The 26,468-nt window shown below is 46.3% G+C and overlaps 1 protein-coding gene across 1 annotated transcript in view; it reads right to left on the reverse strand.

Moving 5' to 3' along the window:
• CFAP54 (cilia and flagella associated protein 54) overlaps positions 1-26,468 on the reverse strand; it is a 1,075,777-nt gene that overhangs the window by 531,161 nt on the left and 518,148 nt on the right. Inside the window, exons 28-29 of the mRNA XM_069229529.1 lie at positions 8,846-9,013; positions 7,080-7,188 (exon numbers count right to left, since the gene is read on the reverse strand). Coding sequence (XP_069085630.1) covers positions 7,080-7,188; positions 8,846-9,013 — 277 coding nt within the window. The remainder of the gene's footprint in view (positions 1-7,079; positions 7,189-8,845; positions 9,014-26,468) is intronic.

A 26,468-nucleotide genomic window follows, 5' to 3' on the forward strand; every position in this document is an offset into this window, starting at 1 on the left:
ACGCTCCTCTTCCTTAGAGGGATGCGGTGGTGCAAAGAAGGTGGGCAGGGTGATATTTTGACCCAGATGGAAAGGGGTCACCACCTTGGGGAGGAAAGAGGCACAAGTTCGTAACACCACCTTGTCAGGAGATAAGGTGGCTTAGAAAATAAAGCCTGCAGCTCACTCACTCTCCTGGCAGATGTAATTGCCACCAAAAAAGCTGTTTTAATAGTGAGCAGCCAGAGAGGACAGTTATGCGAGGGATCGAAAGGAGCACACATAAGGAAGGTAAGAACCAAATTAAGATCCCACTGGGGCATAACGAAAGGCACAGGCGGGAACAGATGTACAAGCCCTTTCAAAAACCTCTGTACTATAGGTGATTTAAACAGAGATGGTTGATCAGGCAACTGAAGAAAAGCCGATAAGGCTGCAAGATAGCCCTTGAGAGTCCCCAAGGAGGAACCCTGCTGGGCGAGAGACAAAATAAACAAAAGGATGTTAGACAGAGAAGAAGAAAGAGGATCAATAGACCTCTCTGAACAATATGAAACAAAACGTTTCCAACGGCAGGCGTAGATCGACTTAGTAGAGGGACGCCTGGCTGCCAGAATGACATCACAGACCTCGGGAGGGAGGTCATAAACCATCAACTGTCGCCACTCAATCTCCACGCATGAAGGCGCAGAGTTGACAGGTTCGGGTGGAGAACCTTCCCCTGCTGCTGCGACAGAAGATCCTCCCGAAGAGGCAGCCTGATTGGAGGACCAATGCTCATTTTGAGAAGCTCTGGATACCAAACTCTCTGTGCCCAATCCGGAGCCACAAAGATTACTTGGGCCCGGTCGTTCTTGATTTTCTTGAGATCTCTGGGCAGAAGTGGTATAGGCGGAAAAGCGTACAGGAAGCCTGAACTCCACTCGCGATGAAAAGCGGCGCCTAGCGATAGCCCCCTTGGAAACTCCAACGCGCAAAACTGCTGACATTGCACGTTCTCTGCGGAGGCGAACAGATCTAACCAAGGCTCTCCCCACTGCTGAAAGAGTCCTTGCGCCACCTCCAGATAGAGACACCATTCGTGATCCTCTAAGCATTTTCGGCTGAGTTTGTCTGCTCTGGCATTCAGAGAACCTGCCAGGTGTTGAACCACCAGGTCATGCCCTGCTGTTCCAGCCATGTCCAGAGACGTAAAGCCTCTCGACAAAGAGTCCACGATGCCACACCGCCCTGCTTGGTGCAGTACCACATTGCGGTAGTGTTGTCCATGAACACCTGCACCACCTTCCCTTTCACAACAGGAAGAAATGCTTTAATGCTAGCCGGATCGCCCGAAGCTCCAACAAGTTGATGTGGAGCCCAGATTCCGCCGGAGACCAGTGACCACTGATCTCCACCTCCCCCAGATGGCCGCCCCATCCCAGAAGTGACGCATCTGTCACTACCGTTAGATCTGGTTGGGGAAGGGAGAGGGGTCTGCCCTTGACCCACTCGCAGTTCACTAACCCCCACTGCAGATCTTCCGCAGTCCTCTTCGAGATCTGAACCACGTCGGTAAGATTTCCCTGATGCTGTGCTCATTGGAACTTCAGGTCCAACTGCAGAGCCCTCATGCGCCATCTGGCATGCTTGACCAACAGGATGCAGGAAGCTATGAGTCCCAGCAGCCTCAGAGTCTGTCTCACTGAGATCCAGGATAGAGGTCGAAACATCAGAATCATAACCTGAATATCCTGAACCCGCTGATCGGGAGGATAAGCCCGATACTGCACTGTGTCCAGAACAGCTCAGATGAAAGAGAGCTTCTGAGAGGGAGTCAGGTGTGACTTCGGCACATTTATAGTGAACCCCAACAAATGCAAGAGGTCCGCCGTCGTCTGGAGGTGGGTGATGAGAGCCTGGGGCGTAGGAGCCTTCAACAGCCAATCGTCCAAATAGAGGAAGACTGAAATCCCTGACCTGCGCAAATGAGCTGCCACCACCGCCATCACCTTTGTGAACACCCGAGGGGCACTGGTGAGACCGAAAGGAAGCACGGTAAACTGAAAGTGCTCGTGGCCCACCTTTAACCGCAGGTAACGCCTGTGGCTTGGCAGGATAGGAATATGGAAATATGCATCCTGCAAATCCAACGCTACCATCCAGTCTCCTTGATCTAGGGCAGACAAAACCTGAGTAAGAGTGAGCATCTTGAATTTCTCCTTCTTGAGGAAGAGATTGACGTCCCTTAAATCCAAGATAGGGTGAAGGCCTTTGTTCTTTTTGGGAATCAGAAAGTAGTGGGAATAACAACCACTGCCTACACTTCTGATATCGGGACTCTTTTTATGGCTCCCTTGGCCAAGAGAGCTGTAACTTCCTCGCGGAGCAAAGCCAGATGGTCCTCCATCAGCCATTCCTTTGTCAGAGGGATAGAAGGAGGAAAAGACTGGAAGGGAAGGGAGTAGCCCTTCCGTATGATCTTCAGGACCCACTTGTCCGTGGTGATGGAAAGCCAGTGAGGGAGATGAAAACGAATCCTCCCTCCAACTGGACGGACATGATCCCGCAGAACCACACTAGGAGGGCTTGGGCGCAATGGAGGGGGGCTGTGTGGCAGCCGACCTCTGGCCAGACCCTCTGGGTCTGATGGTACCACGACCACGTCCTCTTCCGGGATGCTGTGAAGCCTGAGGACGGTGGCTAAACTGTGGCTGGCGTGGTACCACGCCCCTCCCGAAGCCTCGGAAGGGGCGAAAGACAGACTGCTGTCGTGCCGGCGCTGAAAGGCCCAAGGATCTGGCCGTGGCTCGAGAATCCTTGAACCTCTCAAGCGCGGAGTCTGCCTTTTCGCCAAAAAGGCGAGAGCCATCAAAGGGCATGTCCATCAAGCTGGACTGGACATCCCCTGAAAAACCAGCAGAACGTAGCCAGGCGTGGCGACGTGGGGCCACTGACGATGAAGTCGCTCTGCCCAGCGAGTCGATCGTGTCCAAGCCACACCGGATTGTAAACTTGGCTGCATCTCTCCCATCCTTTACAGCCTGGGTGAGTGTCCCATATGCCCTCCGGGACCTGGGGCAGCACTTGCGCCACCGTATCCCATAAAGTATGGGAATAACGGCCCAATAGGCAAGAGGTGTTTACAGACCTCAATGCCAGGCTGGAGGAAGAAAACATCTTTTTCCCAAGCAGATCCAGCCTCTTGGATTCCCTATCCGGGGGAGCGGAAGGGAAGGCACCACGGGAAGTAGAGGCCTGGACAACCAAGCTCTCAGGAGCGGCGTGTTGTGTCAGGAAACTAGGGTCGCTGGGAGCGGGTCTATGGTGGCGGCCGACCGTCCTATTCACAGGAGCCCCTGTGCTGGGTTTGGACCACGTACCCAGAAAGACGTCTGTAAGAGCCTCATTGAAGGGCAACAACGGGTCCGATGTTGACACCCCCGGCTGAAGCACTTCTGTCAGGATATTTGTCCTGACTGGCACCGTAGGCAAATATAAGACCTCAGCTGCCCTATGCACCACCATAGAGAAAGAAGCCCCCTCCTCCGTAGCCACATTAGGAGGATAGAGCATACCAGTATCTGGAGACATGTCCAGTCCACTGGCCTCCCCTAGATCCTCATACCAGTCCTGCTGCAATCCTGATTCTAAGGGTCCTCAGACCCCTCCCATTCCTCTCCTGCGTCTGGCTGTTCCAAATAATGCTCAGACAATGATCTGGGCCGAATCAGCTCTGTCGAAGTCGGAGTCGACGTCGTATGACGTCGCTCCGGATCATCCGGAATAAGGATGGGGCTGCCACTGGTGGGGGCCGGTGGCGGAATCGTCGACGTTGGACTCAACGCCGAAGGAGGCCGACTGTGAGAGACCGGCGCCGGTCCAGATCCGGTATCGGATCCTGAGGTCCCCAATGGCGCTGAGGCCGAAGCCGCCGGTGTCGAATCTGAAGGGGCCCCTGCTGACCCCGCGGGGCCTGAAGACCCACCCGAGGGTACAGCCCGCTCAAAAACGAGACGCATGGCCTCGTAGAATTCTTTTATTTGAGCAGGGGTTGATCCGGTCCCCGGAAAGGGGGGAAGATGCGGAGTCGACCCTGGTGACGGCTCCGCAGAACCGCGCTCGGAACGTCGACGTTCCCTAGACGCCTCGTCGGTCGACGGGCGTGGCGAAGACGAAGTCTGCTTGGACTTCTTCTTCTTCTGTGCCTCTTACCTTCCGATGTCCTCAAATGCGAGGAAGAGGACTTGGGGCTCTGGGAGAGGTGCCGCGACCTCCTCCTACTGCGAGACTGTGACCTCCGCGGAGTCGCGCCGACCGAAGACGAATGTCGAGCCGCAAGAAGCTTAAGGGATCTCTCCCTCAAGACCTTCAGCGCAATGGCCCGACACTCGGAGCACGAGGTGGAATTGTGGTCCTTGTCCAGGCACCAAAGACAAACTCGGTGCGGATCCGTCACCGACATGGTGCGATGACACGCACCACACGGCTTGAATCCTGTCTTTCTCGAAGACATGACTCCAAACAGCCAAAAAAGCGTCGACAAACCGTCGAAGCAGGGTAGCTCTTTCCAAAACTGCGCTTAACCGGCGCGCAAGGAAAAGAACTGACATAAGCGTGCCGAGACGGCGTCTATATAGACAACCGTGACGTCAGACTGCTCCAACAACGCCGACGACGCACGCGGAGCTGGTCGACGCATGCTGAGCTAGTCGAAGCACGCTGAGCTGGTCGACGCACGCGGTCACAACAACGTCGCCCGACGGCGCGCGCGCGGGGTACTGCTCAGAAAAAACTCTGAATTCGAAGCTAACGCCAGGGAATTCTAAGGTAAAGAAGCTGCAGCTAGAAGTCTCTATCAGATGAAAAGATTGGCAACAGTAGTTAAAGTTGTGTACTAAACTCCGCAATAAACCAACATTTTAAACAGCCAAAACGTATTTAAAAACTTCCCTTGAATGGATGTTACGGTCATCATCCAAAACCAGTTATATTGAAATGTGCACTCATATTTCATCGCCTTCCACATGTCTGAGATCACATCATTTAATTGATGATTCCTATACCATCTCTCTGTTGATTTTATCAGTTACATTTGTAAAGTTGCAAATTACTGTTTTTCACATCTGTGTGCTGATGCAACTTTGTTTCTCCATATATCCACTAAGAGCACATCTGCATATTTTAGAATGATGTGGAAGCCTTGTCTTTGACTGTATGAACTGCAAGTGGGTGCATCTGCAGTAATCTTTATTACATACATACCCAAATGACATGAGGCATGAGGCCATCTGTGATATCACAGTTCACTGCACCACTGACATTCTAGATGACTTCAATGAAGAAGCTGTTAAATCCTATTTTTCTCATGCATTTACTGGCAGTAGAAATACAACTTTATTTTTGTATTTATCTTTGACATGTGTATGATGACATTGAAACTGCAGCCTTGCACTGACAAATATTAAGATGAGGACATATGTGCGTCTGCCTGTGTAAGAAGAGTAGACTTTAGTCACTACATTTTGTTTAAAAGAACAAAAATACACCTTCCTCATAACTGTATTTAAAGTAACAATGTCATTTATATCAACAAAAAGGTACTAATATTTAAAATTGCTGAGAAATGTCCTTTGCTGAAGAAGCCAGATGATGATCATAAGATACTGAACAATGATCACTCCTTTTCACTTCTCCCTCATGCAGCTAATTGTTTAGAAAATTTTGTTTCTCAGGGGCCAATCAGGTTCCTTTATTCATCCAAATTAATTCATCCATAGCAGGTCGGTTTCGGTCTAGCCCACAGTACAGAAGCATTCATGCTTTCTGTCGTCGATGAGCTATGATGGGGGTTAGATTTGAGGCATGTCTCTCCTAGATTTATTGTCTAACTTTGGTACTGTTGACCACATGATTCTGCCAAATAGTATGAAGACCGCTGGTCTATTAAGTCAGGCTCTAAGTTGGATATCCACCTTTCCAGGATGCCACACACACGAAGTGAAACTTGGCCATTTTCTTCTTCAAGGACCCATGTCATCTCAGTGGTCCCTCAAAGCTCAGCATTATCTCCTTTCCTGTTTAATGTTTACATCTGCCCATTGATCTTAACCATTGCTAGTTGTTGTTGTAGATTTGACAACTACACTGATAACTCTCACAGCTTATCTTCTGGCTTGAAGGTACTTCCCAATCCCATCAGAAATGTAAACCCGTCCTTAAATTAATTTGGAACTGGATTGACACTTTCTCAAGCTGATAAGACTGAGCTGGGTATTCCTAATCACAGGACAAATCTCTGGGTCAACACCTACTTGCCGTCAAATCGCAGCAACCCTCCCGTTCCAGCAGTCTCTGCCAAAAGCCTGAGCGCTGTGGAAGACAATCAACTGGCCATGATCCCTCACATCAAGGCAGTCACATTAAAGTGTTCTGGCGTACTGAAATCCATTAGGAAGGTCTCTCCTTTTCTGTCGCACAAGGCTTTGAAAGTAGCTGTTACACCAATAATTGGGTTCCACTTGGACTATGCAAACTTCCTGTAGTTGTGTCTCCCTGTAACATCTACACAAATTATAAATCATTTTAAATATCACAACAAGGATAATCTGTAAATTGCATACACATGTACATATCTCTCCTGCTTTAATCAAGTTTCACTGGCTCCCGGTCAGAGAGTTGTTTTGAAAATGGTTATTATTATTTACAAATCCATTCATGAACAGGTTGCAACCTTTTTAGCAGACAGAATTAAGAGGTGTGCTCCTCCTTGACCTCTCAATTTCTCTCATGCCAACCAGCTCAGGATCTATCAGTTCAAACAACAGAAAGCAGAATGCAGGAGCTTATCTGTCCTGGCCCTATTCTTATGGAACTTCACTCACCGATTGGCTGTAACCTAACTTTTTGAGATTCAGGAAGCTTTTGAAGGCCTGGTTGTTTAAGCAAACTTTTGATTAGTCTGAGGTCTCTCTCCTATCTCTCTTAGTTGTCACAGCACCAAGAAACCCTTGAGAGTATGTGCGCTCTATAACTTTTCCTAACATAAATAAAATATTGGCAAATACAATTATGTGTGCAATTTTAATATTTGAAAACATTCCTAATTTCAGGTTACTTACAAGGTTTAGCTATTTTGAGGAGGTTTGCTTCCAGAGCAGCTAGATGTTCATTGACTTTTTCAACAATAATCGATGAAGGTTTTTTCGCATTCTTCTTTACGTGATCAGGCTAAATTAAAATTGAAAGATAACGTAAGTAGAGATTGGCCAAGGCTTGTAATTGTACATGATGCTAGACTTCTGGGAGCTCCAGTTATCAAAGGTGGCTAGGACTAGTGAGTGATATTCTTATGTAAAATTTAGTTGACTTAAACCTTTATTGTCTAATTCTGTATATTTCATTTGGTACAATAGCATGTTGTAATAAAGATTTTTAAACGCAGAACAATGGTATTGAATGTATTAGAAGTATAAGTGATTCCTAACACATTTTCATAAACCTGACAGTGTGTGCTATAAAAACAGTCATGGTTCCATAATATTACAAAAGGGAAGTCACAAAAGCTGTAATACACTTAACCAACTGATATTGTTCAGTGACTGCTGTCGAGTCGATGACTATTTTTCAAAACGTTTTATTTTTTTGTAAGGGACACAGTCTTCTCATGATCTCGAGACTAATATATTCACTTATCTGTGAGATTTGCAGCAAACTGTTCCCGTCCTCCTTTAAACTCCTTGATGATCAAGTTATCATTAGTGGTATCAATATTCTTTTAGATTCTTCAAGCAGAAGGATGCATGAAAAATTGCAGTAATAGGAAGATTGAAGGTCATCAAATGAAGATCATTTTCTTAGAGTTCTTAAAGCAAACTGACTTCTATGCGTCTTGTTGCTCATATGTGGATCGCACTTTTCAGATTTTAAATGTGATAGACCCAGATTGGAATAAGGCAAGGATGTCTAAAAAGAGGGCATTACTTTCAAAAAGGCATCAGAAAAGTGATAAATCATTCAGGTCGCTAACATAAATATTAAAATGTGTCACCAGTACTAAATGAAAATCATCTTCATTAATCATCGCAAAAATAAATGCCCTTCCCTCCATATATAAATTCGCAAGCCTCTACAGGTAATTGGTCCTTCACAAATGCAAACATGAAAACTATCAATGTCATAGTTTTTAAATAATTTTGAATTAAAATCAAAATGAATTAAATAGATTTCTGCAGTATCTTGGAGGTTGCTGTACACCTGCTGTAGTAAAAAATGAACGTCCATTGATGAATGCAAGTAACAGTTAAATGTTCAAACAAGACACAACTGGAGGTGACAACTTTGGTGCACAGGATACCATGAAGCAGCTTACACCACCTTCTGTTTAATTTGTCTGTTTTCTATTATCCTCGATTAGTTATTTAGTAAAAGCTCTTGTAAAGTTGTGGGGAACACTCTAGGAAAAAGGGTCTATGCGGGCTTGAATCACACAGTTTGTTTTTCTTGACTAAATGTGATTTGGTATCAGGGGCTTGGGATTAAGCCACGCCTACTCACAAATAAACTTAATGAATAGGGAGCATGTGAGTGCAAGCTTCAGAAATACATCTGTTTTAACAGTTTACTAATATTGCTAGCATGTTAACAGCTGAACAGACATTCATAAGTACAAAGTAAATTAATAATGTATTTTGCTACAACGTTTTGCTCAGCTATATACCACTTTCAAAATATGTGTACTCTGTTTTCTTCATTAACAGAACAAAATGAAAAAACAGAAATATGTCATAAGAAACCCCTGCACTACTGTCATGGAGTGAATTGAGTATGGGGAATACTCCAGCCCTTCGATGACATTTAGTATACGGAAAGGGATTTCTTACAGTACCTGTACGGCATCTGTCTTTTCTTCAAATGAAATTTCGAAATCTTCATTACTTGTTATTTTATTAAGCTGAATGCTCAAGTTTGCTGCACTGTCTGATGAGTCGAGCAGCCTTTTGCCGCATTGAATGACTGCCTTTGTCAGTTCATATTCATTCCATGAACGCAGAATCTGAAGAAAGAAACATATTTTAACATAGTGCTCCTATTCTAAAATATGACCTAGCAAATGAAATGATTAGCATTTTTTTATTTTCTAAACACAATCCTTTAAGTTACAAAATTATGACCTTCACCCATTTGGAATGAGATACTACCGTTGGTGCGATGTACTCTCCCAGGACTGCTTATGGACATGAGTGTACACAGTGTGCAGATGGTCCAGGTGTAATGATATGTGAGTTTTGACCACTGACTCCACATTGCACTTAGACTAGCACTACACTGTCACATTAGTGAACACCAGCTTCATTTTGCCTATTGATGTTATCTTAGCATTAGACACTGCTAAGTTAAAAGTTGCAAGTAGTTTTCCACATTGTACAATGTGCACGTTTTTATTCTTCGTGTTTTTTCCCACCAATGGCGTAGGCTGATAAGAATGTACTCAGACAGCAGGGAACGGACTTATTTTGGATTGGCACCTTGGGATTGTGGCCAGATCCCGACATGTTATTTTCAAAGCAGGATAAAAGCACTCAGTATTTTTTTAATAAATAAACTTCTGCAGGGAAAGAGAATATCGAGACTTTTCCTTTCTTGTTTGTTCAAAGTATAAGAGGCCGAGACCAGATGGACCGGGAACAGAGAGTGTTTGCAGATCTCAGGCACATCCAGGACGCTGGAGTGTGCCATCCTCCCCATGAGGATAATTGATCTCTCTCTCCTCGATCAATTCTGGGATCTGGCGATCTGATGCTGAATAGGAGGGAGATGAAGCAATGGTGCCCTTTTCGCATGGTGATGAATATTTTTTGATTCATTATTTGCTTTGCATTATAAGATAGATACATATATTTGTTGTGTATATCGCAGTGGCGAATCATTTGTACATTCTTTAATTTCATTGCTGTGACCATTTTTGAACGTGTACTTTCAGCATGCTAATCTCCTGTTAGGAACCTTGCGTAGTGAAATAATAAATGTCTTCTTTTGACTAAGAAGTACATTCTAGAGACTGTCAGTGCATGAGTGTTTCAGCTTGGTCATTAGTGAAGCAAAACACCAGGGTAAGAGTTCCGAAAGGTATAGTGGAAATATCCACCGAAGAGGATAAGGAGCTGGGGCAATGAACTGCAAAATACAAGGGATTAATATTCTATGACAGACAAACTGGAGTTCCATTGGGTGGGGAAACAGACTAGGCTCAGGGTGTTCTAGGGTCATATTGAACACTATTTCCTTCTGAGGAATTTGCTGTAACATTTGGTCACAAAAGAAGTACAAGAGTAACAGTGGGGACCTGTATCACGATGAAAGAAGCCCAACTCAAGAGACTGCAATCCATTTATGCATGCATCCTTCAAGAAAATAACAGTCACTGGTTCCTGAAAACAGCAACCTGTGTACACAGTTGGTAAAGAGACCTCAAAAGACAAAGCATCAGGCCATAATAAAGGTGCGGATAGATACTGCCTATTTTAGAAACCACTAGAAAACCTTTAACAGCAGAAAACCTTTATTGGCAGCAAACCTCTAAATACAATGATAAGCAGTCAGCACAACTAAAGTTAATACAGAAGGAGAAACCCCAAACGTAAATCCCAAGATATCAACAGGAAAGTGGGGAGTAATACAAGAAATGATGCATTAGGGGACTGATGCAGAGGGTATGAATTTAAGGAACTGAAGAGATAAAAAGAGGACTGAAGAACAGCAGAACAGCACTAAAAGGGGATTGGAAGACTGAAGACACTGCAAAGCAAAATTAAACTGAAAAGTGATGTTCCGACAGTCTTCAGCTTTAGGTGCATGCAGCTGAAGTCTAACAAGTACTAACTGTGCTGTAACTGGTGTCGAAAAACAGTCAGGAATAACAGTCTTTTGGAACTAAAGTATAGACCAGGAAACTGGAGCACAAAAGGATAGGGAACTGGATAGAAAGACAGGGCAATAAGAAAAGTGAATGCCAGAAATAAAAACACAATAAATGCAGCAGTATGCACTAGCCGTATGTTTCTGAAAAGCCAGGAAGCAATAGCAGGATCACATGGGATACGACTCAACAGGGCAGCAGAGCTAGAATATGGAAAATTAGCAGCAAGGCATGAAGCAGGAGTACTTAAGAAAGTGTGTAGGAACAGCCACTGAAAAGGCAGCATGGCATTAGTACCATAATGATAGTTATAGAGTGTGACTGCTACCCAGAAGGGTGTCTAGGCACTGAAACAAACAAATGGAACTAGACCAGGAGACAGCAAGAACAAGGAACTTATTCACAGCGCAGGGATTTTAAAGAATTCCTAAAGTAGAGAAGGGTGGTTGCTTGTTTCCCTGAGTGGGAGTACCTTCCTTTATTTAGCTGCCAACAGGCAAAAGACTTGTCCTCCCGTTCTTTCTTTTGAGCTAAGAAGTCAGTTCAAGGCGTAGATCTGGGCCTTTTCTTAAACATATTGTGGGACTATTATAGCTGCAGCCTGGTGAGTAACACTTGGGCCCTCATTACAAGTCTGGCGGCCCTAGGACCACCAGACTCGCGGTGGTGGTCGGACTGCTGCCAATGCGGCGGTCTGACAGACACATAATTTTCGCCACGGTCTGACTGCGGTGCCAGAGGTCTTAATCCGCCAGGGCAGCAATGCCCTGTGGATTATGATTCCTGTGTCCGCCACGCAAAGGCAGGCGGAGACGGGGTGCACTACCCATGTAGTTGGTATGGGCAGTGCAGGGGCCCCCATCGGCAGCCATGCATGCTTTTCACAGCCTGAATTACAGGAAGAAACCAAGTGTAATAACTCCAGAGAAATTTCAGAACTGGCACCAGTGTCCAACTCCGCACTGCTGCTTGCACTGGAGCTGTGGTCCCCGCTGCGTGCAACGACCGTAACTGACCCAGCAGGCCTGACGCCCCCACAGAGTTTCTGAAGTCCCGCCACCGCGTTGGGCCTGAGTGCTGTGTCCATGACCAACCTGCTGGTATAAAGCAGAGCAAATCCTACTTGTCTGCACAGTCACTCTGATTTTTGCCCTTTTCTGGACCCTAGTTTTCGCTGTTATTAATACTCTGCCCATTGTGACACTGCTGTTCATAGCCAGTCTATGTACCCTGGCCCTAACATTGCATTGGTTACATTGCTTTTACCCAATTGGTCTATAAGGCTATGATAGACGGTTCAGAAATTGAACCTGCGGTATAGAAATTAAACAGGAATGCTACTTTTAGTATTCTGGTGCCTATCCAAAAACGAACTTAAGAACTCTCAAAAACTGAATAGGTTGTGCCAAAATACAAACTTAGGAGGGGGAAAGTGAAAAAAGTCAGAAAAAAAGTGTCTGTCAACTCTCTGTGCCTATACAAATTAATTAAAACACTGTAAACTAAAATTGCACATTTTTTTATTATTTACACATCCTATTAAAAAACGTCTCCTTACACAAAGGAAAAAACTAAATCTCAAACAAAACTTGCCCAGTCATGTCTGAGAACTGCTGGACAAAGAGTTTTGCTTTGCATGCAGAATCTTCCACCAATTAGAGGTCACCATTGGTGGGCACAGTTGTGAACAAGGAACAGAGGGGAAGAACTGGCACATACTAATTTCAAAATAAGGCCCCCAACCTCTCTAACTTCAAAAAATAGGGTCATCTCAAGGGTCATAAGTTACTGCCAAATGCTTTGTGTGAGGAAAACAAACCAGGAAGTCCATACAAGAATACAAATCTAGAATCCCCTGATAAGAAATTTAGCCCAACATTTCCTTCAACATGGGAAGATAGATGCACAGCTGTAATAAACTATTCTCAGTGTTATTAACCTATGACAAGGGTAGTGTTGACTAATTCCTACACAGAAGAGGAGAAGCAAAAGGGTTACCCAGCACAGAACTCTGACCAGCAGCCCCTTAACAAGGCATCAGAATTACAGAATATTCCATAAGCCACAATTGTAGATGACATTTCTACTGTCATTTTAAGCAGAACGCCGAACTAACTTCATCATTTTCAGCACTCAAAACTAATATCTATATCCTCTACAATAAGATGTGTTGAAACAAAGAAATACACAATGCTGCCCTTCATAATATCGCCGGAGCTCTGACGACAACTGTTAGAAATGGGGTTTTTGGTTGGCAGGCAGGTTACCCTCTGTCCAAGCAAAAGCCCTCACTCTAGTCAGGGTAAGTCACACACTATCCAAGATTATCCTGTGCCCACCCTCTGGTAGCTTGGCACGAGCAGTCAGGCTTAACTTAGAAGGCAATGTGTAAAGTATTTGTGCAATAAATCATACAATACCACCATATAGCACCACAAAAATACACCACACAGTGTTTAGAAAAATATATAATATTTATCAGGATAATTGTAGGTCACAAAAGAACAATGGAAAAATGTAGGAATATCACAGAGAAGTGATATAAAGTGTCTTAAGTCTTTAGAATATAACCAAAGTCTCTTTCAAGCACAAGTACCTGGTTGGGAGTGGAAAAATCTCCTCAGAGGGCCACAAGAGAATAGGTGCGTGGAAAAAGGGTGTGTGCGTCGATTTCTCCCCAGCACACACGGACTTGCGTCGTTATTTTCCACGCGGGGAAGTCGGCGTCGTTTTTCGGCGCGCGGACAGTCTCTTTCTGTGGATCGCGGGGATTACCAGATGTCCCGGGTCTGTGCGTGGATTTTCCTGCTTGTTCTCCGGCTGCGCGTCGGTCTGCGGGGCTGCGCGTTGAAATTACGATCTCACGGCAGGCGTTGCGTCGATTTCTCCTCTAGAGGTCGGGCGGCGTTGTCCTTGCGAGGCCGTGCGTCGGATCTTCGATCGTCCCAAGAGCGTCGCGTCGATCAGCGTCGGAGTGCGGCGTTTTTCTCGCCGCGAAACAAGCTGTGCGTCGAAATTTTCGGCGCACGGACATCCAAGTAAAAGAGAGAAGTCTTTTTGGTCCTGAGACTTCAAGGAACAGGAGGCAAGCTCTATCCAAGCCCTTGGAGAGCACTTTCACAGCCAGACAAGAGTTCAGCTAGGCAGCAGGGCAACAGCAAGGCAGCAGTCCTTTGTAGAAAGCAGAGAGGTGAGTCCTTTGAGCAGCCAGGCAGTTCTTCTTGGCAGGATGTAGTTTCTGGTTCAGGTTTCTTCTCCAGCAAGTGTCTGATGAGGTAGGGCAGAGGCCCTGTTTTATACCCAAGTGTGCCTTTGAAGTGGGGGAGACTTCAAAGAGTGGCTAAGAAGTGCACCAGGTCCCCTTTCAGTTCAATCCTGTCTGCCAGGGTCCCAGTAGGGGGTGTGGCAGTCCTTTGTGTGAGAGCAGGCCCTCCACCTTCCCAGCCCAGGAAGACCCATTCAAAATGCAGATGTATGCAAGTGAGGCTGAGTACCCTGTGTTTGGGGTGTGTCTGAGTGAATGCACAAGGAGCTGTCAACCAAGCCCAGCCAGACGTGGATTGTAAGGCACAGAAGGATTTCAGTGCAAAGAAATGCTCACTTTCTAAAAGTGGCATTTCTAGAATAGTAATATTAAATCCGACTTCACCAGTCAGTAGGATTTTGTATTACCATTCTGGCCATACTAAATATGACCTTCCTGCTCCTTTCCGATCAGCAGCTGCCACTTCAACAGTGTATGAGGGCAGCCCCAAGGGAGCAGGCCTCACAGTAGTGTGAAAATGAATTTAGGAGTTTTTACACTACCAGGACATATAACTACATAGGTACATGTCCTGCCTTTTACTTACACAGCACCCTGCCCCAGGGGTTACCTAGGGCACACATTAAGGGTGACTTATATGTAGAAAAAGGGGAGTTCTAGGCTTGGCAAGAACTTTTAAATGCCAAGTCGATGTGGCAGTGAAACTGCACACACAGGCCTTGCAATGGCAGGCCTGAGACAAGGAGAAGGGGTTACTTAAGTGGGTGGCACAACCAGTGCTGCTGGCCCACTAGTAGCATTTAATTTACCAGCCCTATGCACATAGAGTGCACCTTACTGGGGACTTATAAGTAAATTAAAAGTCCAATCAGGTATGATTCCAGGTTACCATGTTTTAGGGGAGAGAGGATATGCACTTTAGCCCTGGTTAGCAGGGGTAAAGTGCGCAGAGTCTATAAACCAGCAAAAACAGTGTCCAAAAAGTGGAGGGAGGCAGGCAAAACGTTAGGGGTGACTACCTTAAGGCTGTCAGGTCTAACATGTGTCCCCCCCAGCTGAAAGTGGGGAGAGCTACCCGACCTCCTGGGAGCTCTCATCGCTAAGGCGGAAGTACCTGGAGAGACCATCAGCATTGGCGTGGTCAACCCCTGGGCGATGTTCCACCGTAAAGTCCATCCCCTGTAGGGAAATGGACCACCTCAAGAGTTTTGGATTCTCACCCCTCATCTGCATGAGCGATCTGAGGGGCCTGTGGTCTGTCTGAACCCGAAAGTGAGTCCCAAACAGGTAGGGTCTTAGCTTCTTCAGTGCCCAGACCACAGCAAAAGCTTCTCTCTCAATAGCACTCCACCTCTGTTCCTGTGGTAATAGCCTTCTGCTAATAAAGACTACCGGTTGATCTCTGCCCTCCTCATTCAGCTGTGCTAGGACTGCCCCTATGCCATGCTCTGAAGCGTCTGTCTGCACAATAAATTCCTGGGAGTAGTCAGGGGCAATGAGTACGGGGGCCGTGCACATGGCTTCCTTCAGGGCGTCAAAGGCTTTCTGACAAGCCTCTGTCCAATTCACCAACCTAGGTTGTTTCTTGGAAGTGAGTTCTGTCAAGGGTGTTACAATGGTACCATAGCCCTTGACAAATCTGCAGTAGTATCCGGTGAGGCCTAGAAAGGCTCTCACCTCAGTCTGCGTTTGTGGTGGTTGCCAGGCCTTGATAGTTTCAATCTTGGCCTGGAGTGGCTGCACCTTGCCACCACCCACTAGGTGTCCCAAGTACACCACAGAACCCTGCCCAATCTGGCACTTACTGGCCTTGATGGTCAGGCCCGCCTGTTGCAGGGCCTGAAGCACCTCCTTGAGGTGAAGCAGGTGTTCCTCCCAGCTGGAACTGTAGACAGCTATGTCATCCAGGTAGGCTGCACAGAAGGCATCCTTGCCAGCTAGGACCCCGTTAACCAACCGTTGGAAGGTAGCGGGGGCATTTTTCAACCCAAACGGCATCACCCGGAACTGGTAATGGCCATCAGGGGTTGAGAATGCGGATCTTTCCTTGGCCCCCTCAGTCAGAGCGATCTGCCAGTACCCTGAAGTAAGATCAAACGTACTCAGGAACTTGGCAGCGCCTAGCCTGTCTACGAGCTCATCAGCTCGGGGGATGGGGTGAGCATCAGTCCGTGTGACTGAGTTGAGACCCCGGTAGTCCACACAGAACCGGAGTTCTGGCTTCGCACCTGGGGCAGTAGCCTTAGGGACCAACACCACTGGGCTGGCCCAGGGACTACTGGATTTCACGATAACCCCTAGAGTCAACATCTTGGAGACCTCCTCCTTGATGCTGGCCTTCACCTTATCCGACAACCTGTAAATTTTGTTCTTCACAGGGAGACTGTCACCAGTGTCAATATCATGAACACAGAGGTGGGTCAGTCCAGGAGTAAGGGAGAACAGGGGGGAGAACTGCTCCAACAGCTCATAGCAGTCTCCTTTCTGGTTTAGAGTCGGGGAGTCAGACAGAATGACCCCGCTTAATGATCCATCACCTTCTTGGGCAGAGAGGAGGTCGGAGAGAGGTTCACTCTCCTCTTCCGTTCCCTCATCCGTGACCATAAGCATGTTGATCTCCGACCTCTCAAAATGAGCTTTTAGTCGGTTCACATGGAGCACCCTTAGGGGATTCCTAGGGGTTTGGAGGTCCACTAGGTAAGTGGCCTCCCCTTTCCGCTCCTTTATTTCAAATGGGCCAGACCAGCGGTCCTGGAGAGCTCTGGGCTCTACTGGCTCCATTACCCACACTTTGTCTCCAGGTTGAAACTCTACCAGGGTGGCCTTCTGGTCATACCAGTGTTTCATTACCTCTTGACTGGCCTCAAGGTTACTTTGGGCCTCTTTCCAGAAGCGGGTCATCTGGTTGCGGAGGGCCAACATTTAGATGACCACATCCTGAGGGGGTGTCTTTGGAGCTTTCTCCAATCCCTCCTGGACAATGCTTAAGGGTCCCCTGACAGGGTACCCGTAGAGAAGCTCAAAGGGACTGAACCCTACCCCCCTCTGGGGTACCTCTCTGTAAGCAAAGAGAAGGCATGGTAAGAGGACGTCCCACTTACGCCTCATGGCCTCAGGGAGGCCACCAATCATGCCTTTCAGGGTCTTGTTGAATCTCTCCACAAGACCATTAGGCTGGGGGTGATAGGGTGTGGTGAACTTGTAAGTTACACCACACGCATCCCACAGAGACTTCATGTATGCAGACATGAAGTTAGTGCCTCTGTCAGACACTATTTCCTTGGGGAATCCCACACGGGTAAATATCCCCATCAGGGTTCTGGCCACCACCGGTGCAGTTACGGTCCTCAGAGGGACTGCCTCTGGGTAACGGGTGGCATGGTCCACCAAAACCAGGATGAACCTGTTGCCTAAGGCAGTTTTGGGGTCCAAGGGACCAACAATGTCGATGCCCACCCTTTCAAAGGGGGTGCCAATGACAGGAAGTGGAATCAGGGGGGTTTTAACCCTTTTTCCTGCTTTACCACTGGCCTGGCAGGTAGGACAAGATCTGCAGAACTTATCTGAGTGTGTCCTCATTTTGGGCCAATAAAAGTGGGTGACAAGCCTGTTAAAGGTCTTGCCCTGCTCCAAATGTCCTGCCAGGGGAATGTCGTGAGCCAGACCCAGTAGGAAGGTTCGGTAACATTGGGGGACCACCAGCATCCGTGCTGCCCCAAAGGCCGGAACCTTAGGCTCACTGTAGAGGAGATCATTCTCCCAATATAGGTGGTGATTGCCAGAGGCGTCGCCTGCTGCCTGGTTTGAGGCTTGTTTCCTCAAACCTTCCAGAGTGGGACATTCTTTCTGCGCCTTGCAGAATTCCTCCCTGGTGGGTCCACCCTCAACTTGCCAGCCAGCAAGCTCAGGTAAGTCACCTAGGGCGGCAATGTCTTCCCCAGTTGGCTCGGGAGCCTCCTCCTCAGGAGCCCCGTCAGCCACTGTGGGAACTTCTGGGGCCGGTTTCCCGCGCCCCTGGTCCCTCCTCTTGGCAGCTCTCTGGGCCATCGTTCCAGGCTCCAGATGCCCTTGACTTCCCTCTCGGTCAGCCATGGACCGTGTGGTCATGCAGACCCACTCAGGTAACCCTAACATCTCCAGGTGAGACCTGAGCTCCACTTCTTTCCAAGCAGTGTGCTCAAGATCATTGCCTAACAGACAATCTACAGGCATGGCAGGACTCACAGCTACTTTCAGAGTACCAGAGACCCCCCCCCCCACTCAAAGGGAACCAGAGCCACCGGGAGGTTACTCTCGCGATTGTCAGCGACTCTGACTTGGTGGAATGTATTAGGTACTATCTGCTCTGTTGACACCAGCTGACTCTTGATAGTAGTCATACTGGCTCCTGTGTCACGCAGAGCCTCCACCTTCTGCCCATCAATGGTGACCCACTGCCGGTACTTAGAAGTATTTCTGGGCATGTGGGCCTTGGGCACCATTTCTCCTTCTCCCAGGGACACTAGGGAAATCTCTACCTGCTCCCCAAAGCTATTTGGGTCCATCTCCCCCCCGAGCGCTACACTAGTCAACCCAGGCGCCTGTCCGGTAGTGGACGGTGCCCTCTTGGGGCACTGTGGATCGCCTTTGTAGTGACCATACTGGTAACACTCCATGCATTTGGGGCTAGATTTCCCTGACTTGTCATATGTCCCTGGCTTTTTCCCAAATTTGGAAAAGGAAGGGTTGCCACCCCCTCCCTGGGAATTCTTTTGGGGGCCTTTGGAGAGTTCCTTATCTGCAAGTTTATCTCCCCCCTCTTTCTTCTGTTGGGAACCCTGACCACCCTTGTGGGAGTCCCCCCCAGGTACCTTCTTGGACACTCTGGTGCTAACCCAGAGGTCCGCCTCCTCAGCAAGCTTCCTGGGATCAGTCAGCTTACTATCCACTAGGTGCTGGCGCAAATCTGTATAAGTAGTATTAAGCATATGCTCTCTCAGAATCAAGTTATATAAACCTTTATAATCTGCTACTTTGTTGCCCCGCACCCATCCATTCAGTGCCTTACTGGAGAAATCAAAGAAATCTACCCATGTTTGTGTGGTTTGTTTGGTGCTGTCCCTGAACCTCTGACGGTATCCCTCAGGGGTCAGCCCAAACTTGGCAAGTAAAGTGGCTTTCTGAAGTGGGTATGTGTTTTGATCAGGTTGATCCAATGTGAGAAGTGTGTCCCTCCCCAATGGCGGCACATAACCCCACATAGCTACCCCCCATTGCCCTTCAGGAACCTCATGAGCCCTTAGTGCAACTTCATAAGCAGCTAACCATTTATCTATGTTATCTCCCACTACAAAACTGGGCACCACATTTTTGGGTATACGAACCTTTTTTTCTCCAGCAGGTCCTGTCTGTATGCTGCCACCATTATTGCTGGATTCAGACTGTCTCGCCTTGATCTCCAGTTCTTTGAGACTCAGTTCATCAGCCAACAATAGTTTCTTTTCAGCCAAAGTTCTTTCAGCTTCCACCTGTTTGGCTGCTCTTTCAGCTTCCTCTTGAATCTGTTTGGCTGTTCTTTCAGCCTCAGCTTGTTTGGCTTCTCTTTCTGCCCTCCTCTCCTCCTGTTGAGCCTCAATTTTCAGTTTTGCCATTTGCAATTGGAACTCCCTTTCCTCTCTCCTTTCCTCTGTGGTCAGGCTTTGCATAGAGACACTGCGCCCTGGTCGGGAAGGGGGCACAATTGCAGTGGTAACACCATCCACAGATAGTGAAAATTCCTCTGAGGGGCCATGTTCTGGCTCCTCTTCCTCATCATCCTCTAAATGGGCTTCTGCCCAGGCCCTCAGCGCCACTTGAAAGTCCTCCTTTCTGGAGGCCCCTTGGGTGGGTACCCTCAATGCCCTGCAGAATCCTCTTAGTTGTTTGACCGTATATGTATCCAACTGAACTAGGTCAAAGTCCCCTGTCTGAGACCCAGTCAGAGACATGTTGAGTGAGGATTTAGTTTTTGAAAATGGTCAGGAAAAAAAATCAGATTTTCAAAAAAGAGATAAAAACCAAGTTGACCTTCAACTGTGGGTAGGTAGTGATATACTCAGCTACGGTATGTCACTGCACAAATACAAGTCCTATCCTCACCGCTGCCACCAATGTTAGAAATGGGGTTTTTGGTTGGCAGGCAGGTTACCCTCTGTCCAAGCAAAAGCCCTCACTCTAGTCAGGGTAAGTCACACACTATCCAAGATTATCCTGTGCCCACCCTCTGGTAGCTTGGCACGAGCAGTCAGGCTTAACTTAGAAGGCAATGTGTAAAGTATTTGTGCAATAAATCATACAATACCACCATATAGCACCACAAAAATAAAATACACCACACAGTGTTTAGAAAAATATATAATATTTATCAGGATAATTGTAGGTCAAAAAAGAACAATGGAAAAATGTAGGAATATCACAGAGAAGTGATATAAAGTGTCTTAAGTCTTTAGAATATAAACAAAGTCTCTTTCAAGCACAAGTACCTGGTTGGGAGTGGAAAAATCTCCTCAGAGGGCCACAAGAGAAGAGGTGCGTGGAAAAAGGGTGTGTGCGTCGATTTCTCCCCAGCACACACGGACTTGCGTCGTTATTTTCCACGCGGGGAAGTCGGCGTCATTTTCCGGCGTGCGGACAGTCTCTTTCTGTGGATCGCGGGGATTACCAGATGTCCCGGGTCTGTGCGTGGATTTTCCTGCTTGTTCTCCGGCTGCGCGTCAGTCTGTGGGGCTGCCCGTTGAAATTACGATCTCACGGCAGGCGTCGCGTCGATTTCTCCTCTAGAGGTCGGGCGGAGTTGTCCTTGCGAGGCCGTGCGTCGGATCTTCGATCGTCCCAAGAGCGTCGCGTCGATCAGCGTCGGAGTGCAGCGTTTTTCTCGCCGCGAAACAAGCTGTGCGTCGAAATTTTCGGCGCACGGAGCGTCCAAGTAAAAGAGAGAAGTCTTTTTGGTCCCGAGACTTCAAGGAACAGGAGGCAAGCTCTATCCAAGCCCTTGGAGAGCACTTTCACAGCCAGACAAGAGTTCAGCAAGGCAGCAGGGCAACAGCTAGGCAGCAGTCCTTTGTAGAAAGCAGACAGGTGAGTCCTTTGAGCAGCCAGGCAGTTCTTCTTGGCAGGATGTAGTTTCTGGTTCAGGTTTCTTCTCCAGCAAGTGTCTGATGAGGTAGGGCAGAGGCCCTGTTTTATACCCAAATGTGCCTTTGAAGTGGGGGAGACTTCAAAGAGTGGCTAAGAAGTGCACCAGGTCCCCTTTCAGTTCAATCCTGTCTGCCAGGGTCCCAGTAGGGGGTGTGGCAGTCCTTTGTGTGAGAGCAGGCCCTCCACCCTCCCAGCCCAGGAAGACCCATTCAAAATGCAGATGTATGCAAGTGAGGCTGAGTACCCTGTGTTTGGGGTGTGTCTGAGTGAATGCTCAAGGAGCTGTCAACCAAGCCCAGCCAGACGTGGATTGTAAGGCACAGAAGGATTTCAGTGCAAAGAAATGCTCACTTTCTAAAAGTGGCATTTCTAGAATAGTAATATTAAATCCGACTTCACCAGTCAGTAGGATTTTGTATTACCATTCTGGCCATACTAAATATGACCTTCCTGCTCCTTTCCGATCAGCAGCTGCCACTTCAACAGTGTATGAGGGCAGCCCCATTGTTAGCCTATGAAGGGAGCAGGCCTCACAGTAGTGTGAAAATGAATTTAGGAGTTTTTACACTACCAGGACATATAACTACATAGGTACATGTCCTGCCTTTTACTTACACAGCACCCTGCCCCAGGGGTTACCTAGGGCACACATTAAGGGTGACTTATATGTAGAAAAAGGGGAGTTCTAGGCTTGGCAAGAACTTTTAAATGCCAAGTCGATGTGGCAGTGAAACTGCACACACAGGCCTTACAATGGCAGGCCTGAGACAAGGAGAAGGGGTTACTTAAGTGGGTGGCACAACCAGTGCTGCTGGCCCACTAGTAGCATTTAATTTACCAGCCCTATGCACATAGAGTGCACCTTACTGGGGACTTATAAGTAAATTAATAGTCCAATCAGGTATGATTCCAGGTTACCATGTTTTAGGGGAGAGAGCATATGCACTTTAGCCCTGGTTAGCAGGGGTAAAGTGCGCAGAGTCTATAAACCAGCAAAAACAGTGTCCAAAAAGTGGAGGGAGGCAGGCAAAAAGTTAGGGGTGACTACCCTAAGGCTGTCAGGTCTAACAACAACCATTTGAAGGAAATACTTAAGTGTACGATGAAAGAAAGATGGTAGAGATGACGTAGCTCAAGAAGGAGCAGGAGATGATCATAATGACCCCACCAAGCGGTATGTTACCATGGTTCTATAGCGTGCACTGATGGCCTTGGAGACAAGGATTAAGAAGGGCTACAGTTAAACCACACCCACACAGCAAAGTAATTTAATCACAGGGCTACCCCAGTCTAAATGAAAGATGTGAGCAGGAGAAACAGGAAGATTGAAGAATGCAAAGGATCAGCCAACAAATTAGAAGCAATCATTTCGAATCAAAAACTTTTGCATTGCAAAGTAACCTCTCCCAGAACATCCATTACCTATGGATTAATCAAAGTTCATCTACTTCCAATGAGAAATAGCTTAATACCCCAATAACGGTAAGCAAAGCTGAAAAAGCGTTGGTAGGCACCAGAAGTTTACATAATTTTCTCAGGTACGGAAAATAATCACAGTCATTGTTAAGGAAGGATAACCCTTCAAATGTGGTATGAAACTAGAAGTTTATGACCAACTCATAACAATTACAATTTCTCCTTAATTTTACAACCAAGGGAGCACTGTTATGGTTACTTTAAGGCACAGGTTAAAGTTACTTGAAATAACTATTACAAGCGAATTTTAATGGTTTTGTTAATTTAAAACGGTGTGTTTTAACTAAAATTTTCACTTAACTATAACGTCTTCTCAATCTTTTTAACCAGTGAATTTCCAAGTTTAAAAAAAATGAAAAGGAACATATTACTACAATTCCTAACTGTAAAATCACATTAAACTTTGTCTTTTTAGTGAAATTCTATGTTTCTTGTAATGTACAATGACCACCATCATGCATGCCATGAAATGGGTGCAGCCAAGCCCTACCCCCAACCTCTTCCCTCACAGGAGCCAAACAATATGCTGTGAACTGGCAGGCCCTGCACCCAAACTCCACGGATGCCCAACCCTCCTCGCATGGCTTTCAGCCATGCATCACGTGAGACTGGGGGCAGGGTCTGGCAAGTCAGGCCCTGTGCCAGCCCCTCCTCACTAGGCATTATTTGCCAGTCTCATGTAACAATATAAAATGTGCCATTTTAAGTAAGGCAGACTTACTGGTTATGTCAAAGACTCATAACACCAAAATGATAGTGTCAGCCTTTTGACTTTATCAAGGGGTCCCCACATCAACACATATAACGCCGACCTATTGACTTTATCAAAAAGGCCCCAATTATCATAATCAAATGTATATTCAATAAATACACCCTTTCAATAATAGTGATTGTACTTAAATATTTTCAATAGAACATTTGTAAATAAACATTAACATTTCTGAGTTTTTTTTGTATTTTTTTTTTTTAACATTTTTCAAGCCACAAAGTGCAGCCAAAGGACTAACCACTAGTGCTCGCTGCACTCCAGGTAAAGAGCATACAAAAAGGGGAACATGGAATCCTTGAATTAATCTCAACCACTGTTAATTCCTCAGGCCGCATCCACATCCATAAACAATTCAGCATAAATACATCGGAGACAGCAATCACTGTCTCAGATAAAAATGTTATCAATAACCATAATATAATAATAAAGCATAATAACAGAAACAGCGTAGACAGGATGTGTAAGATAAACGTCACGAGTACAACCAAAAAAATCATACAATGTAAAACGGCATCTAGAGCCAAAGAGTTATAAAAATATCTCTATGGTTTGAGTCCATACTCGCCATTTTAGGACTTCTGATAAAGATGTCGCATGGAGATATTAAAGGTAACCCACTAAGTGGTCATATATGAACAGTCATACACCTTACTAGGCCTGAGAGTGATTTTTATAATGCCAGAGTATTCAGAGTAAGTTTGGTAATTTCAGGAGGAGGAGAAGTGTGATTATGCAGGCATAGCCTTAATAATATGTGAGAGGTGGAACGAAAGATGACGATTTGTGAAGGGCCTTTCTACTAGACTACTGGGCATGATAAGTAGGAGCTGTGTGGTATGTTGAGCTGACATTACAAAGAATGTATGAAGGAGGAGAGCATAAGGGAGGCATCAAGGACCACAGGATTGTTATCAAGAGCATCATGTTCTATTGTAGCTTGTATATGAGCGGCTGATACTAAGGCAATTGATACATTTCAATTAACCACTCGCATGCATGATTAACTTTTGTGAGTGCCAATGTCACAGTTTACAGTGTTTGACTGTCGCCATGGCGGTTTCCTTATGATGTCAGATAAGCTGCGCGTGTCAGCTAGAATCAGTAAGTGTTTCAGGGGAGAGAAGGGAACAAAGATGACAGAGGACATCCTTGAGAGGTTCCTCTGCACACTATGAAAGAATCAGAGAGGATGACCCCACAGTTGATCTGCACATCAGGACTGCTATATAGCCACTGAACCCTATTAATGATGTTGTCTGCAAATACCATTTTCTGTAGTATATGGAACACATAGGCCGATTCTACACAATCAAATGCCTTCTCAGCATCGAGGGATAGAGCCAAGACATTCTTTTGGGAGCCTTTTGTTAACCATAAAAGCCAAGGATCGCAAATATTTACAAGACGGTCCCCCTGGTACGATTCACACCTAAGTGTGGTGTATCAAACTTGGTATTATTACTAGCTTGATATGTGTGGCAAGAATGCTTACAAGAATTGTAATATCCATATTTACAAGGGAGATTGGATAATAGCTCCTACACAACAAGGAGTCTCTTCAAGGTTTTGGAAGAACTATCTAGGGAAGTAGCTTCATGTAAGGTATTTGGGGTGTTACACCACCCTAATAAGTGTATTTTGTGATAAATAGTTGGGTGCATGTGTTTCAATCAGGTATGGTGAGGTGTCTGTCGTATTACACCAGGATTTTTTACACACATACAAACATGCTCACACACTCTCTCCCTCTCTCTATTTGGAGAGACTTCACAAATGTTGGTTATTTCACAAAATAATGTGGTTTTTCTCACTTAGTACCCCTTCCAATCCACAATCATCTCCCTTTCCACTTAATGTATTTTACCATTATGTGCCAGCCTGATTGTTGGGAAATCTGAACTCACAGCCCCCCTCCAGTCTTACTGGCAAAGCTATGATGCTGCGACTACCCTAGCTCTGCTGTTGAGGTACAATAAGGCTCTTGTGTGTTCTGCCTCTTGCAAGGCCCCATGAAGCAGTTCCACTGCTTCCTCTTGACCCACTTGTAGAATTCTCCCAGTCCGCCCTAGGAGATTTATTATAAGGGAGATTTGAGTTGGCTTGCAGTTTCCACCTTAGTAATCTCTCCCTCTAGTTGCTTTCTACTATCTTCATTAAGACAGGGTAGTGACAAAAAACTTTTCTCATTCTCTATTGGTCCCTAATTTGAAGTGGTATAATTTAGTGTAATATTTACCAAAGGTGTCCACAATACTTAGTGTGTCCCTAAGCAACTACCCTTATTCATTTCTGAAAGCTGGATGGTTAGAAATGCTTCCATTTGCCTAAGGTGGGCAGCCTGGAGTCTCCCAGCTTTTACTCCATGCGTGGTGAGCTTTGAGTTTATGGAGCATGGTTTCAGCTTTGGACATACAGGGAGTGCAGAATTATTAGGCAAATGAGTATTTTGACCACATCATCCTCTTTATGCATGTTGTCTTACTCCAAGCTGTATAGGCTCGAAAGCCTACTACCAATTAAGCATATTAGGTGATGTGCATCTCTGTAATGAGAAGGGGTGTGGTCTAATGACATCAACACCCTATATCAGGTGTGCATAATTATTAGGCAACTTCCTTTCCTTTGGCAAAATGGGTCAAAAGAAGGACTTGACAGGCTCAGAAAAGTAAAAAATAGTGAGATATCTTGCAGAGGGATGCAGCACTCTTAAAATTGCAAAGCTTTTGAAGCGTGACCATCGAACAATCAAGCGTTTCATTCAAGGGTCGCAAGAAGCGTGTGGAAAAACCAAGGCACAAAATAACTGCCCATGAACTGAGAAAAGTCAAGCGTGCAGCTGCCACGATGCCACTTGCCACCAGTTTGGCCATATTTCAGAGCTGCAACATCACTGGAGTGCCCAAAAGCACAAGGTGTGCAATACTCAG

Source organism: Pleurodeles waltl, chromosome 4_1 (genome assembly GCF_031143425.1).
Source record: "Pleurodeles waltl isolate 20211129_DDA chromosome 4_1, aPleWal1.hap1.20221129, whole genome shotgun sequence".
Lineage (NCBI taxonomy): Eukaryota > Metazoa > Chordata > Amphibia > Caudata > Salamandridae > Pleurodeles > Pleurodeles waltl.